The sequence below is a fragment of the Talpa europaea genome (assembly GCF_964194135.1).
Source record: "Talpa europaea genome assembly, chromosome: 15".
NCBI classification, from domain to species: domain Eukaryota; kingdom Metazoa; phylum Chordata; class Mammalia; order Eulipotyphla; family Talpidae; genus Talpa; species Talpa europaea.
Genome location: NC_140083.1, coordinates 26,499,926 through 26,513,915, shown reverse-complemented (window position 1 = coordinate 26,513,915; position 13,990 = coordinate 26,499,926). Strand labels below are relative to the sequence as shown.

The 13,990-nt window shown below is 32.7% G+C and overlaps 1 protein-coding gene across 10 annotated transcripts in view; it reads right to left on the bottom strand.

Annotated features, from left to right (window-relative positions):
- Positions 1-13,990, bottom strand: part of PPFIA2 (PTPRF interacting protein alpha 2) — a gene marked incomplete at both ends in the record, with an annotated part of 353,793 nt that overhangs the window by 85,988 nt on the left and 253,815 nt on the right. For all 10 annotated transcript variants that reach the window (XM_084254528.1, XM_084254531.1, XM_084254532.1 and 7 more), the window contains one exon: positions 1,274-1,495. In XM_084254528.1, the coding sequence (XP_084110654.1) occupies positions 1,274-1,495 (222 nt within the window). The remainder of the gene's footprint in view (positions 1-1,273; positions 1,496-13,990) is intronic.

Here is a 13,990-nt window from a genome sequence, read left to right as displayed (position 1 = left end):
ATCCAATGAGAAATGATGGCTGTGTTGAATCATGAAGAGTCACAAAAATTATAAGGTCACATTATGATATCTTTTGAAGCTGAAATATGATTTTCTGCTGACACAAATGCATGCAAGTGAGCAGGACCATGGACAGAGCCCAGGATTTTGGCCTGTGCAATTATAATGCATTTGCCATCAGATGACATATGTACGACTGAAAATAAGTTTGACTTCTTGAGGATATATCAGAAAAAAATTGTCCTGTGGACAATAATTTTTAGATACTCACTCTAGGAGCTTTAGATACGGGCATTGAAAGCCAGGAGAGAAAGATCAGGTGAAAATATAAGTTGGGAATAAGATGGCCAGGAGTGGAGCCACAGGACATCATGGACTTACCGAGAGGAGTGAAGGTGGATTGATAACGGAACAAATGTAAGGTTGAGAGTGAGAAGCAGAGTCAGCAAAGGAGCCTGATATGGGGGTAGCAAGTACAGATGGAGGAAAATCAGGAGGGTGTACTGTGCTAATAGCTAAGTAAAGAAGTAGTCCAGGGAGTGAATTGTACCAAGTGCTTCTAAGGACTTAGAAGGGACTCCAGGATTCAGCAACATGGAGGTAAGTAGTGACCTGGATAAAAATTATTTTGATGGGACTATGGACGCACAATTATGATAAACTGGACTCAACAGAGACTGGGAAGAAAAAAAATGGATACACAGAGTCAATTCCAACAATATTTAGCAAATTATCTTAAAAAGATATAAAAAAAATATGTGATTTTAAAATCTGTTAAATAAAATCTTGAAAAAATTACAGAATAAAATGTCCATATATATAAATAATTTTGCTTTTAATTGAATGGAGTAAGAAGGTGAAAAGTTTCTTTAATTTGATGCAGTCCCAGCTGTTTACCCTTGCCTTCACTATCACTGTTTTGGGTGATGAGTCTTGAATATAACCAAGATGAAAATGCATACATTGTACAAAAATGAAAAATGATGTAAAATATACACAACAAAAATAAAATATAAAAAATGAAAATAAAAACCATTAAAAACTGTAGAAAGTTATGATTATATCTGAGTTAACACCAAAATTTCCTTTCCATATGTACACGAAGTATAGATGAAGTATACTTTCTTTCATATGTATATAAAGTATAGATGAAGCAAATCTTTGCCTCAGTGAAGACATTTCATAACTAACACAATGCATCCCATATTATGATCTTTTGAGATGAGGTAGAGTATAAGCCATTAGAGGAATTAAAGTGTTATGAACCACTCACCTCCCTAATGTCCCTTTGATATTTAGTGTTCATTTCTTCTGTTTTAATGAGATCCTTTCTTGCTGTCTCTGCCTCCTGTTCCACCTCTCCCACTCGAGAAGAGAGGGCTGCTAAACGTTCTTTCATTTGGACCATTTCATAATTTTGCTTTTCAAGCAATTCTTGTAGTTCAACTATTTGACTAGTTTCATCCGTTGAATCTATAGAACCATTGGACAACCGCTGCAGGAAAAGAAAAAGAAATGTCAATTAACATCTTCATCTTTAACTTAAAATTCATGAACTTAAATAAAACAAATATAGTTTTCACACTGAAAATATCCCTAAGATAGTTTTAGAGGAAAACTAAGATGTTGAAGGAATGTCATTGACATTCAAATATAAAAACAGATAAGTAATTTTCAAAGAGGTGAACAGATGCAATTGAACTAGAAGTTAATATATCTAAATACATTATATAAGAGGTATATGATTATGTATAAAACTTAGCACAAGATACCGGGGTAGCAAATAATTGACATCTTACAAGTTATATACCAAATTTACTATAAACCATACCATATGTAATAATATTATTAAATAATTTTAAGAATACAGAAACTATGTAATATTTCCTATTTTCATTCAAGACCCTCTGTGAATTTGCAAGATTTATTTTCAATGACACCAGAAAAAGAACTTACATAATACTTTATTTTAAGAGGGTGTACCTGCTGTGAATTTGACCTAGCTGGAACAAGCGCAGCATTGGGAAGTCTTGATTTTTATATTGCTATCGACATAAAGTTTATGAGAGCACAACCCACAGCAAGGAGACCAAGAGAGCTTAAATTTTCAGACTGATTCTTCCTCTTTCTCAAGAGGCTGTTTAGAAACCAGGTGACTCATGTCTTGGGAAGCACACCTACAGTCTAGCTGTACTGGAGCAGTTTTGTGGTGACAACATATTAGCATCTAGGGAGAAATGATTGCTGTGAGTAAATACACAACCAAGTAGAAATAAGAAAGTATGGAGAAAAATTAAAGAAGTTCAGTTAATTCTACTATAATGCTTATTTGGAAAACATTAATTTATTGCATTATGATCAATATATTAGGAAACAATTTGAATATAAATCTGTGAGTTTTCTATGTGTGATCTCATTCTGAGAATTACTGGCTAAACTTAGAAAGCCCCACCTAGTTGAACCAAGCAGTGTGGGAAGACACATAATCACAAGAGCACATTCCTTAAAGATCTACTATCTACCTCTTTTCACTATATGCTTGAGGTCTGCCCATCCACATCTCCAGATACCTCTCTTTCCACCATTTTGCCATCACTCCTATAAGCTATAATGCTTCTGACACCCATTTCCATAAGCAAAGTTCAGGTCTTTTTTTAAAGACAAAAAGTCATTTATCATTGTATTTATACAATTCTTAAACATTATCACGTGTAAAACTATGGTACTATTTTAATAAATTTCCTATCTCTTTTTTATGTCATTGTGATGTTTTAGGGTGCTACAAACCTTTCTTTTTTCCATAAACCCTGTGCTTTTTATTGTGCAATTTTGCAGTTTTAGGAATGCAAATATCACATGAAAGTAAAATGGACTGTAGGACAAGAGGGATATGAGCATCATAAAAACAGTGAGATAAAGGCGAGAGAAAGGGAAAGCAGAAAAATGGCAAGGAGCTTTAAGTCCAATAACCTCACTCAGGGAGAAATGACCTAGTCAACTAAGTAAAAATGGCAGAGAAAGTTTGAGTTGGGCTGAAGGCTGGATCTACAGACCTAAAACTTTGAAGATATTAATGAACTATTGTATTGTAAGTATTGAACCTCTAATTATCTCGGAAAAGGTGTAAGAGATGTTCTAAACATGTCACTGTGTTGGAGAAGTGGCTGCAATTAGTGGAGCAGATCCCCCTGCAGAGTCTCTATGCCCCTTTGCACTGCTGTGATTGTTTCTGAGGGAACCAGAGCCAAAAAAAGGTACTAGGAATTGCTCTTAGTGATAAAGAATTGCCTTTCCAAAGTCATGCTCCTCCCCTGGGGCATGCAATACAACATACATCATAGAACTGCATTATTGTGAAGTTAATAATCATAAAATCTTTTAGACAGTTTTTATGGGCACAGAACTCAAAAACATTGAGAGTGTCCCATATACAGGACACAACTACCTGTACTTTGAACTGAGAAGAGTCAGTTTCTGATCTGAGAACTGTTTAAGAAATAAGGTGGAGCCAAATGCCAATCAGTTATCTACAAATTTGGAGTAACTAAAGTATGTGATGGTGTTTTGGAACAACAGTAAGTATCGTTGAACATCGTACACTGCTTCCAAGTAACTAGGCAAGCTTGAACTTTAATAGTACTTTCACCTACTTACACTGAGAACTAACTAGACAACTTTCAGTCAACTGAAAAAGGGCATCTTTTTTTGTAATTATAAAAATCACCAGAAAAGAAGATTTTGTTTTAAAAAATACTTTGTGTAATTCAAAAATTACTTTTCGGATTCTAGAGCCCTAAAAAACTTTGAAGAAATTGAGATTCAGGGAATCATGTAGAACTAATTTGTCATTCAGTTCATTGACCCTTTCTCCTATTTCCTTTAATCAGAAAATATAAATCAACATGATGAAATTATACATGCCATATGATATAGACAAGTACTAACACTGGTGTGTCTGGCTATACATGTATGTGTACACATAGATATTTGGCAAATTATTTGTTCATTACAACTAAATGCTGTTTATTTTCTAATTAGAAAAATGATTATTCTAATTCTGTGCACCTGAGGTCCATTAAAATCTTGCTTAAAAATTGCATAATTTTTAATGGGCTCAAGGTAAGAGAAATTTAACTAAATATAAACAGTAATCAGGCAACTAAAATAAAACACTTTTAAAATGTTAACCAATTTAGCTCCTTTAAGGAACAGATGTGTACTGCATAATCTTTACACTTCTTTGGAATTTATGACTATCCATGGGAAATTTTTCAAACTCTCAATCGTTTCTGAAGTGTTTATGAATGTTTTTTGTTTAAAACTGTGCAATATTTCATCTATTCAAATCACCTAAAACACATTTTATGGCAAATTAAATATATGTTTTCTTAATTTCAGAGTAGAAAGGGAATATAAAAATTGTGATTTATATCTTAGAAAGGGAATATACAATTTTTATTCCAAATTATTGTTATCTAGACATGTCTTTAAAACCTGTGGCACTTTAAAAGACAAATGACTGAACTAAAGAAAAAAAAACAATGCTTATTTTAAATTGCTCTATTAAGAGGTAATTTACATACCATAAAATTCACCCATTTAAAGTATAAATGTCAATATATTTAGTATACTTAAAGAGTTATGCAGTTATCAACATAATTTAATTTGAGAACATTTTCATTATCCCATATAGAAACCTTATACCGAATAGTAATCATTTACATCCAACCCCCACTCCAGCCCTAGGCAACCACTAATTTATTTTCCTATTTTATACCTTTCACATAAATGGAATCATGAGTTGTCCTGTATACAGAGCAGAAGACATGTGGTAGGGAAGTGGTAGGGAAATGGAGTGTAGACCAAGATGGCCTTAACTTTTCACATGGTGTAGAATGAACTTTGTGTACTAAATGGAACAACAGAGAATCATTAAGTTTTCTGAATAGGGAAATAACATTATGGGCCTCCCTGGTGGTGCAAGGAGTTAAGTACCACACTATGAAGCAATCCACAGCCTCTGCAGCATGAGTTCGATGCCTGGCCAGCCAGGAAGAAACCCACATGGCAGAGCAGACCTCTCCTGACTCATCCACCCGCTGCTCCCCTCAGCAGTGTACTTCAGTCAATCTGCCTGTTCTGTTTCCCACTCTGTCTCTGGTGGATCCTCTCATCCCCCGCCCCCGCCCCCGCATCTCTGGCCTGTACCCCAGCTCTTGTATGCATAAATAAATAAATCTTTAAATACAAAAAAGAAATGACATTAAAATCTGATGGCATTTTAAGAGGTAAAGAATCTGGTATAAAGTTTGGTGTTCTGCAAATGCACAGAATTATGTCTGTCCAGAAATGGTTATATGATCGAATTTTATTGAATGAACATGTGTTTTGATAGTTTCTATGTCTAATAAAACAGCATATTCCTACAAAGATATTTGTTGAAAACATCCATTAATCAATGACTTTTATAAAATTAGTAAGGACTCAAAAATACACAGAAATATAGAGACAACAGATTCAGCTGTTATTGCACAGTTTATTGAAAAATGTTTTCATAAAAAACAAACCAAAAAGGAAACAGTCTTTTTTGTTTTAAAAACACAATATAGATGAATTGTACTTAGGTAGAAAAATCTGCAGTAAACCTAGGAAGCCATTATTATAAAATTCATGTTAAAAAATAATATGGTAGAAATATGCAGCTACATATAAGACCAAGTCGAGTGAATGAAAACCCAGGTGTCTCATGATGTAATAGTTATACTAATTTCTTCCAAGATAAAGCCAGTTCTTCCACTTTCTACCAGGAAAACAATGGATGTACACCTTTCTCCATGTTTCATAATCTTTAAAAAATGATCTTAGTATTAATATTTTTATCCAACTTCTAAATTTGTTATATATTAGAAATTATTAGAACATGTTTTTAAAAACGGCAGCACAGTTAAATTACTAATGTAACCATTTCATCCTGCATTGTGGTATTTTAATGGTTATTACTTGTTTTGAGTATATGTTAATAGCTATACATTGCTCTTCTACTCTGCCAAAGAATAGTGGCTTGTTAAACATAAAAATGAATGATTTTTTACATTTATTTTAAGTGGTAAAATAATGCCTGCTGAATCTACAGAACAGAGGATATTTAAGTCACTGTACTGATGTAACTTAAAAATTAACTTTCCCTTGGATAGATCTTTCTTGACAAGGTTTTCCAGGGGATTTATGAACTATGTAATCGAGGTAGATGGATGCTGCCTGTGCAGAATGACTATTTTGATTAACCTTTGTTTTTCTCACTGAGTAGTTATTGTATTTTGGCAGTTGATAATTTTCCCCAGAAATTGTGATGTAATTGATATTTAACAATCATAGACTTAGGATGTGAAATGTGATTATTTGATACACAAGTATATTATGAAATGATTACCAATAAAGTTAGTGAATACACTCACCACCTCACATAGTTACCATTTTTTTGGTAGTGAGGACATTTACTAAAATCTACTCTCAGCATAATACAGTATTGTTAACTATTGTCACTATGGGAGCTGATGACTTAATCTTCATTATGAAAATATTCATAAACTTGATTTGTACATTTTTGACACCCATGTTTTATATGTCTAAGCCATATGTCTTTTATTCTCTCTTTCATGGTAAATTTAAAGTAGGTATTTTTCTTTTATGTAACTTACTTTTTTGGTCTATTAATCCTTGTAGAGAAAATAAGATAAGGTGAGACCAATGAAATTAGGAATTTATCTTACTATTAATGAACTTGAGTTATTTAAAGATACAGATATACTTAAAATGTATCAGCACCTAGGGGGACAAATGCCAAACAGTTATATTCTATTTCTGAGAGTAGTTTCATGAAATTTTATGGTTAGAATTGAATTATGATTGTCCAGTCAGAAAGTTACATTAGGATTAGCAATCATTAATATAAGTAACCTAACAGTAAACATTCTATGGAAGATTGGGAAGAAACTACAAAATGGAAACGTTTTATAAAATATATTTCATCCTCTGAAAAGTAAAATTTAGCACTAAGGAAATGTAGAACTTAGAAGAAAAAGAAATAAAATAGTCCAGACAAAATATTCACAAGCATAAAAATAATAATAATAAAGTAGAACTGATAATAAATTCCAATCAACAAAGTATTAGGGTGAAGGAAGAATGCATATAAAACAATCAACCAGAGTTTCCATAGGCTAATAGTAAAACGTACTTGTGAACTATGAGGAAATCCTTGACAAGACACTGACTTAAGGAGGAACTTCGAGACACTTCAGGCAATTTGGTATCTTAGCAAATATTTCCTTTTGTTCTAAAAAAGTGTTATCTCCTCATTTTACTTCATATACTCAAATTAGAATTTATCTCCAAATGCCCAGGTAAGACTATCTTTCATTAAAATAATGAAAAATAATATAATAGCTAATATTCATTGAGTACTTACCCAATTACTTATAAGTGGTAAGTTTCCTGACACTAAGGATGGTTTCCTAACAACTTTTGCTTGTGGTTATCTCACTTCACTAACATTTTATTATGAAATTTTGACTCTTTGTTAGGTACCGCTCCAAGACCATTATGTACATAAACTTTTTAATCATTTCTAATAAACCATTGGATCCAGAAAAGGAAATTGAAGCATGGAAGGTAAGCATTTTGCTTTTATATTCTTCTCAATTTCTCTTACTTCCTACTTTTGTTCAGTCTCTCTCTTTGTTAATTCTGATTTGCTCACTCATGGCTTCATTTAGTCATTCGATGACCAAAATTCTATTATCTATTTAGCCTGTACCATATTCCAGACCCTAGGTAGGGTACTCAGAATTTGAATATCTCTGCCTGAAATTAACATAATATGGGAAAAAGAATAAATTAAATCAAGCAAAATTAATAAAGAACAAAAAGCATATAAGCACTGGGGCATCCAAAGTTTTAAGGCCATGATTTTAGGACATTTAGTGTCAGCCTACACTGTTTAAACTCCATATTGCTTTTTCAGCTCTCTAAAAAAAAATCAGACCTGACCTGAGATTTTAAATCTTGTCATACAAATAATTATACTTGCTATTTGATTTGATACCTACAACACAGGATTCAAAGCTGCTATTTTTAATTCCATATTGACTCTCTAAGTCTGTTTCATCAAATATAAATCATGGATTTGCATTCTTGCAAAACTGGAACCTCAAATAAAGTAGAAGTAATATTTGTATTCCATATCTGTTATTCTCAATGTTGACCACACTTTGGAATCTTTGGGAGAGTTGAATAAAGATATAAAGTAGACCCTGCTCTAGACCATACCCAAAGGTGGATTACTGGCATATAATTGTTTTTAAATTCTTCTAAGTAAAAGTAGAATTCGGTTGGTATTAAGAACCATAGGTCTATATTACTCAGGTACTTTACTAATTATTTTACTCAAGTTAGTCATCAAGCATAAATAAAACTGACATAAAAAGGGAAAAAGTTTAAGGTAATATTATTGGTGAAATGAATATAATAAAGCATGAGCTAACAGACCCAAGGAATTAGTATTCTTTATCCTAGTATCTATTTAAAAAAACCCTAATATTTCAAATGAAAGACCTAATATTATCTCTCAATTATGAGAGATGAGAAGAAATAAACTTATATAATAGAATGGACCAATTTGCAAAGTCATTATGACATAGTAAATTCCTGATAAACTTTATTTCAGTATCCAACTGAGAGACCTTTGCCTTTGGGTTTTTTAGTTCAATATGATCAATAATGTGCTGATAACTATAAAATGAGTTTGTGTTTTGTGCAGAAACTTTAAGCCAATTTAAATTTCCACAAAATTTAAAAGAAAGAATACTTTCATCTGAGAAACTATCAGTTTTTGATGTTATGATATGCTCATAATGTTTAAAATAGAATACAGCTCACTCACTATATCCTATGTTTCTGACATGATAGAAATATATTCAATTTTATAGTGTCTTATGTCTTCATAAGAAATGAGCAATTTCTATTCAGTGTCTCATAATGCTAATAACACTCAGAAATAAAAAAATGAAAAGTGGCAGCTTCCCATATTACAATATGAAATTAACATACTGATGATTAATGTGAAAAAATATTCATCTATAAAATTCTTAGGTAGTCTATATAGTTAGAAGATATAAAGAGGTAAATTGTGTATAGTGAGGGTTTTGTTTTTATCTTTGTTTTCAGTTGAGGAATTTTCAAATGCTTTTTTCAGCTAGAAGCGACACTGGAGAGGATTAATTTTCTTCCTAGGAGAATACCTAGGTAGTCCTATTAGAGATGTCCTTAAAAGGAAAACAGAAACCCTTGTCCCAGAGGTGACTAAATGTCTCCACTGTGTCTTGATATAAGAGAGGGCAGGGGGTGGATAATTTGCATAATTACCTCAAAAGAGAGGAAAAACAGACTGTTCTTGAAACAGACTGTTCAAAGTTATTCCAAATTCTCTTAGAGACCTGAATCCGAAATTCAATGTCAGTGGTTTTCCAGTACAGTACATGTCTCGGTCTGGAAGATATTCCTGGCTTATGTCAATGAGTTTGAGAAAATAAGTGTGAACGTAAAGCCTCAAACTGAAAAAAGGGAAAACCTCCTTGAAAAATCACCCTATTAGGGGATGATATTAGTATTAGTGGAACTTCAAAATTTGCCCAGTGATTGGTCTGGGAAGGTCTAATTTAGCTAGTATGTCACTGTATTATAGCAATGCTACATGAATGGTAATTCATTCTGAGGGACCACCAATTTTATTTTATTTATTTATTTATTTTTTTATTATATATATTTTTTTTTTATATAGAGGCATGTTTTTTTTCTTTCTTTTTTTTTCTTTGTTTGTTTTTGTTTATACATGCACTGGGTACAGTCAGAAGCGCGGGAGGGTGAGAGAATTCACCAGAGCCAGAGCGGGGAGCAGAGCAGGCAGAAGGACCGAAGTACACTGCTGAGGGGAGCAGCGGGCGGCAGGAGAGGTCTGCGCGCCATGTGGGACCCTCCTCCGGTGGCCGGGGAGCAGCCGGGGATCGAACCGGCGCCGCAGAGGCCGCGGGCAGCTTCGCAACCCAGCGCTCAACCGCTGCGCCACCGGGGAGGCCCGGGACCACCAATTTTAAATGAGATATTTTGAAAATCAAAAAAAAAGCAAAAACATTTTAGAAACAGTTGTTCACTGGATACCTTATTGTATTTTCTAGATCATTTTTAAAAGAGGAACTGGCCTTTTTGGTCCAATTAAGTTTAGAGATTATTGGATTAAGAAGATAGATCAAGAGTGTTACCTGATTTATTGTAATTTGGCTCATGTGGGTCCATTAGTATTCAAGTTAAGTAGTCAAAAGAGAGTTCAACTTATCTATATCCCAATCAGATCATCATGTCAACAATGTGAACAGACATCAAAATGATGAATATAAATCATTAGCAATATTTATTTTTTTCTATTTTTAAATTTAATTTTTGCTAGAGAAGCATAATTATGGTTTAAATACAAATGTCAAAATTTAAAAGGTGAAAACATTTTATTCTTGATAAAAAATTCATAGAAAACATACAGCAGAAAGGAGATTCCAAATCTGATAAAAGATAGCGATGGTAAGCATTACAGTTTGGTAAACCTTGAGTAGTATTATCATTAAAGCTTAGATCCTTAAAAACATTATAAAGTCAAGTATGCCATTCTGACCCAAGCTCTTCATGGTTAGAATGAAATACATACTTCAATAAGTATATTGAAGACTTAGTCAATATGTAGAAAGAAATAAAAATGGTTGGGAAATTAAAGAAGAGAGAATAAAATTTCTTAGTTGCTAAACTACTTAGAATAGTACAAGAACACAACAAACTCTCAGCAATGATGGGTTCACATTTTGCCGAATAGCATGTTAATATAAAAAAATCAATAGCATCTTTATAAGCCAGTATTAATTTATTAGAGAAAATATGAAAAGAGGATAATGACCACAATAGCAGTAAAACTATAAATAAATATAATAATTGGTTAATGCCAAATATAACAATCTGCACACCTCTATAAAAATTAAGTAATTTTATTGATGAACATAAAAAAATTCACAAATGGAGAGACAAGCTGTATTGCAATATAAGATAGCATATTGAAGAGATGACTTTTCAAATTAAGAATTTCCAACCAACTCACTTTGTCTGAGGTTTAGTTCTGATTTCTTTTTAAGACACATGTGCATTCCAGTAAGTTCTTTCATACTCTTAGGCACATGACAGATTGAAGACTTTGTGCAAAGTACTTATATATATTGAAACCCATAACATCAGATAGTTTATATGCTGCTTTTTTTCCCCACCTATAAGTCAATTTTAAAATCTGTATATAATTTTTAACACTATTTACTCCACCGCTCCTGTTCAAAAGCTGTATGACTTCGAGTGAGTAATCTGTGCTTTACAAACCTCACAGGGTCATTACAGGGATCAAATAAAACAACTTACATAAAACACTTTGGAAATCTGTAAAAGCTTTATACCACCTCTGTATCTTGTTCCTATTTGCATGCAGTCCCTTTACTTATGAGGTTTCTAAACATGTTTGTAGAATAGGTTTAAAGATAAGTTTGCAGGTCTCTTGTAGACCATGCCAGCATTAGGGACTATTCTTCAGAATGCTGACTCTCTCCCCTGGCCAAGATTCTAGTTACTTTGTCATCCTTCCTTCTGGAAGATGTGCCAAAGAAGCTATTTCCTACTCTTGGTACATTTGCACTTAGTGTGTCATTTGCTTCCAAACTCCTTAAAATTTTCCATATGGTTGACTCCCTGTACTCTTTCAGGTGCCAGTGTGAACCCCATCTCCTGAAAAGTGCTTCCTTGCCATTTCTATTTTACATCTTTCCCACCCACCTTGCACCTGTTCCTTAATCATATTCATTCTTATTCCCTGTGCCCTTATCTGTCCTGTCATTACTGCATCCCAAAGACACAGAACAGGACCAATTTCTTAGCACCTTTCATAAAGGTCACCACTATTATTTCCTGGGAAACAAAGAACCATGAAAACATATATAAATCTATATTGTTATTAGAGACACACTATTGCTTGTATTGTGCCAAGAATTTCTGTCACTCATAGTCAGTGTTTCTATTTCCTACAACGAAGTCATCAACTAGGCATGACTGTTCACCTGTAACTGATGCTCATGGATATTAAATTGCAAGGTCACACAGACAGTAACTGGCAGAGATGGTATTTAAATCCAGGTCTACTGACTGCAAACAAATCACTATTCCAAGCTGCCTCTCTGACACCCCCAAGAAGAATTAATTTATTTCCTTGATAAACTCTGGTACCATTTTGACACCACTTTTTATTTATCAGGTTTTGCTTTATTAATTCAGGCATGTTTATTTCTCACTCTAGTTTCTTAGTGAATTTATTGCAGGGACTATGTCTTCTGAGTTTCTACCATTGTCTGTCTACTTGTCCACATCACCTAGCAAACATTTGCAAGCAGAAAAAAGTAATTAAAATTACAGAAAACACAAGTTAGCAGCATTATTCTCTGCTTTACAAAAGCAGTGTTTGTTCAAAAAAAAAAAATAAATTAATTCTTCTCCAGAAAAAAGCAGAAAAAAAGTTATTGAATTCACTAGTGTTATGAAAAATTTGATGTTCTGTGAATATTTATATTCCAGGATAAGTGGTTAAATTTATGGCACACAGAGACATTTTGGCTTCTTTGAGTTAAGTTTAAGCTTCTTTTTTTTTAAATGTTGATAACAATTACATGACTTTTCTATGAGTAATAAGGACTGTTTTGGAGTGTGCTTTTATGAGACTATTTTTATCAACTATTTTGTCAACAGTGTTCTCCAACCACTGACATAAAGTATCTCCTGTTGGCTAATAACGTACCCGAACTATATAATTTAAGTAAATTTACTGCCCTAAACAAATGGCAATCCTTGTAACTAGAACTTACAAGTCACTTTTTGAAAGTTCCATGGTTCTAACAATAGTTTTGTACATCACCCTTTGTCATCCTTTGAAATTTAGATAGTAATACTACACTCATCCTACACTGATGACTGTCCTTATGGATACTCCACAAAATAATATACTATTTTTCTGTGTTTGACTATACTTTTTAAACAGTTCACAATAAAATAATTGTCAGGATTTAAATTGTAATTCTATTACACTTGTTTTTCAGTGATAGGGATGTACTTTAAATAATCATGTTATAGGGAATAATACTGGGGAAAATATGCATTACAATGTTACATGTGTGTAATGTAGAAGTATTATATAAGGGGAATAAAAATAGTGATTAGGCTTTATTTCATATTTTATCCAGAAGTATAAGCAGTTAGAAGACAATTAAGTTCTACAAATCTAATATAGAGGATGGTGACTATAGTTAACAAAACTGTATTACACATTTGAAAGCTGCAAATAGAAAATTGCAAATAGTTCTGAACACACACACACACAAAAAAAAAAAAAAGAAAGAAAGAAATGTCAGGTAAAGAAATGATATAGATAAAAATTTTGGAGTATTATCTTAAATCATCTCAGAAAGAATTTGAATTGAAACATAAAAATAAGCTAATGTAATATATACACATCGTAGATATTATTTTTAAATGTAATATATACACATGTCATAGATATTACATGTGATTGAGGTTCACACTGGAGGATACAGGCATGAAATTTAAATAATCATAGTAAATTGTTTTTCCAAAGCATTTGGAAATCACAATTTCTATGATTCTCAGAAATTGAAAATAAAATACTGTAACAACATTGCTTAGTTATGTACACACCAAAAAGTGCACGAATTACCAATGACAGAGAATTTTTTTTTCTATACTGGCTGAAATATCATAACCAAGAACTATAAGGCAAAGGAAGGTATATACAAGAATTTAGGTCACCAACTACTCAGAATACTCCATCTATACACATAGATTGGAGGTC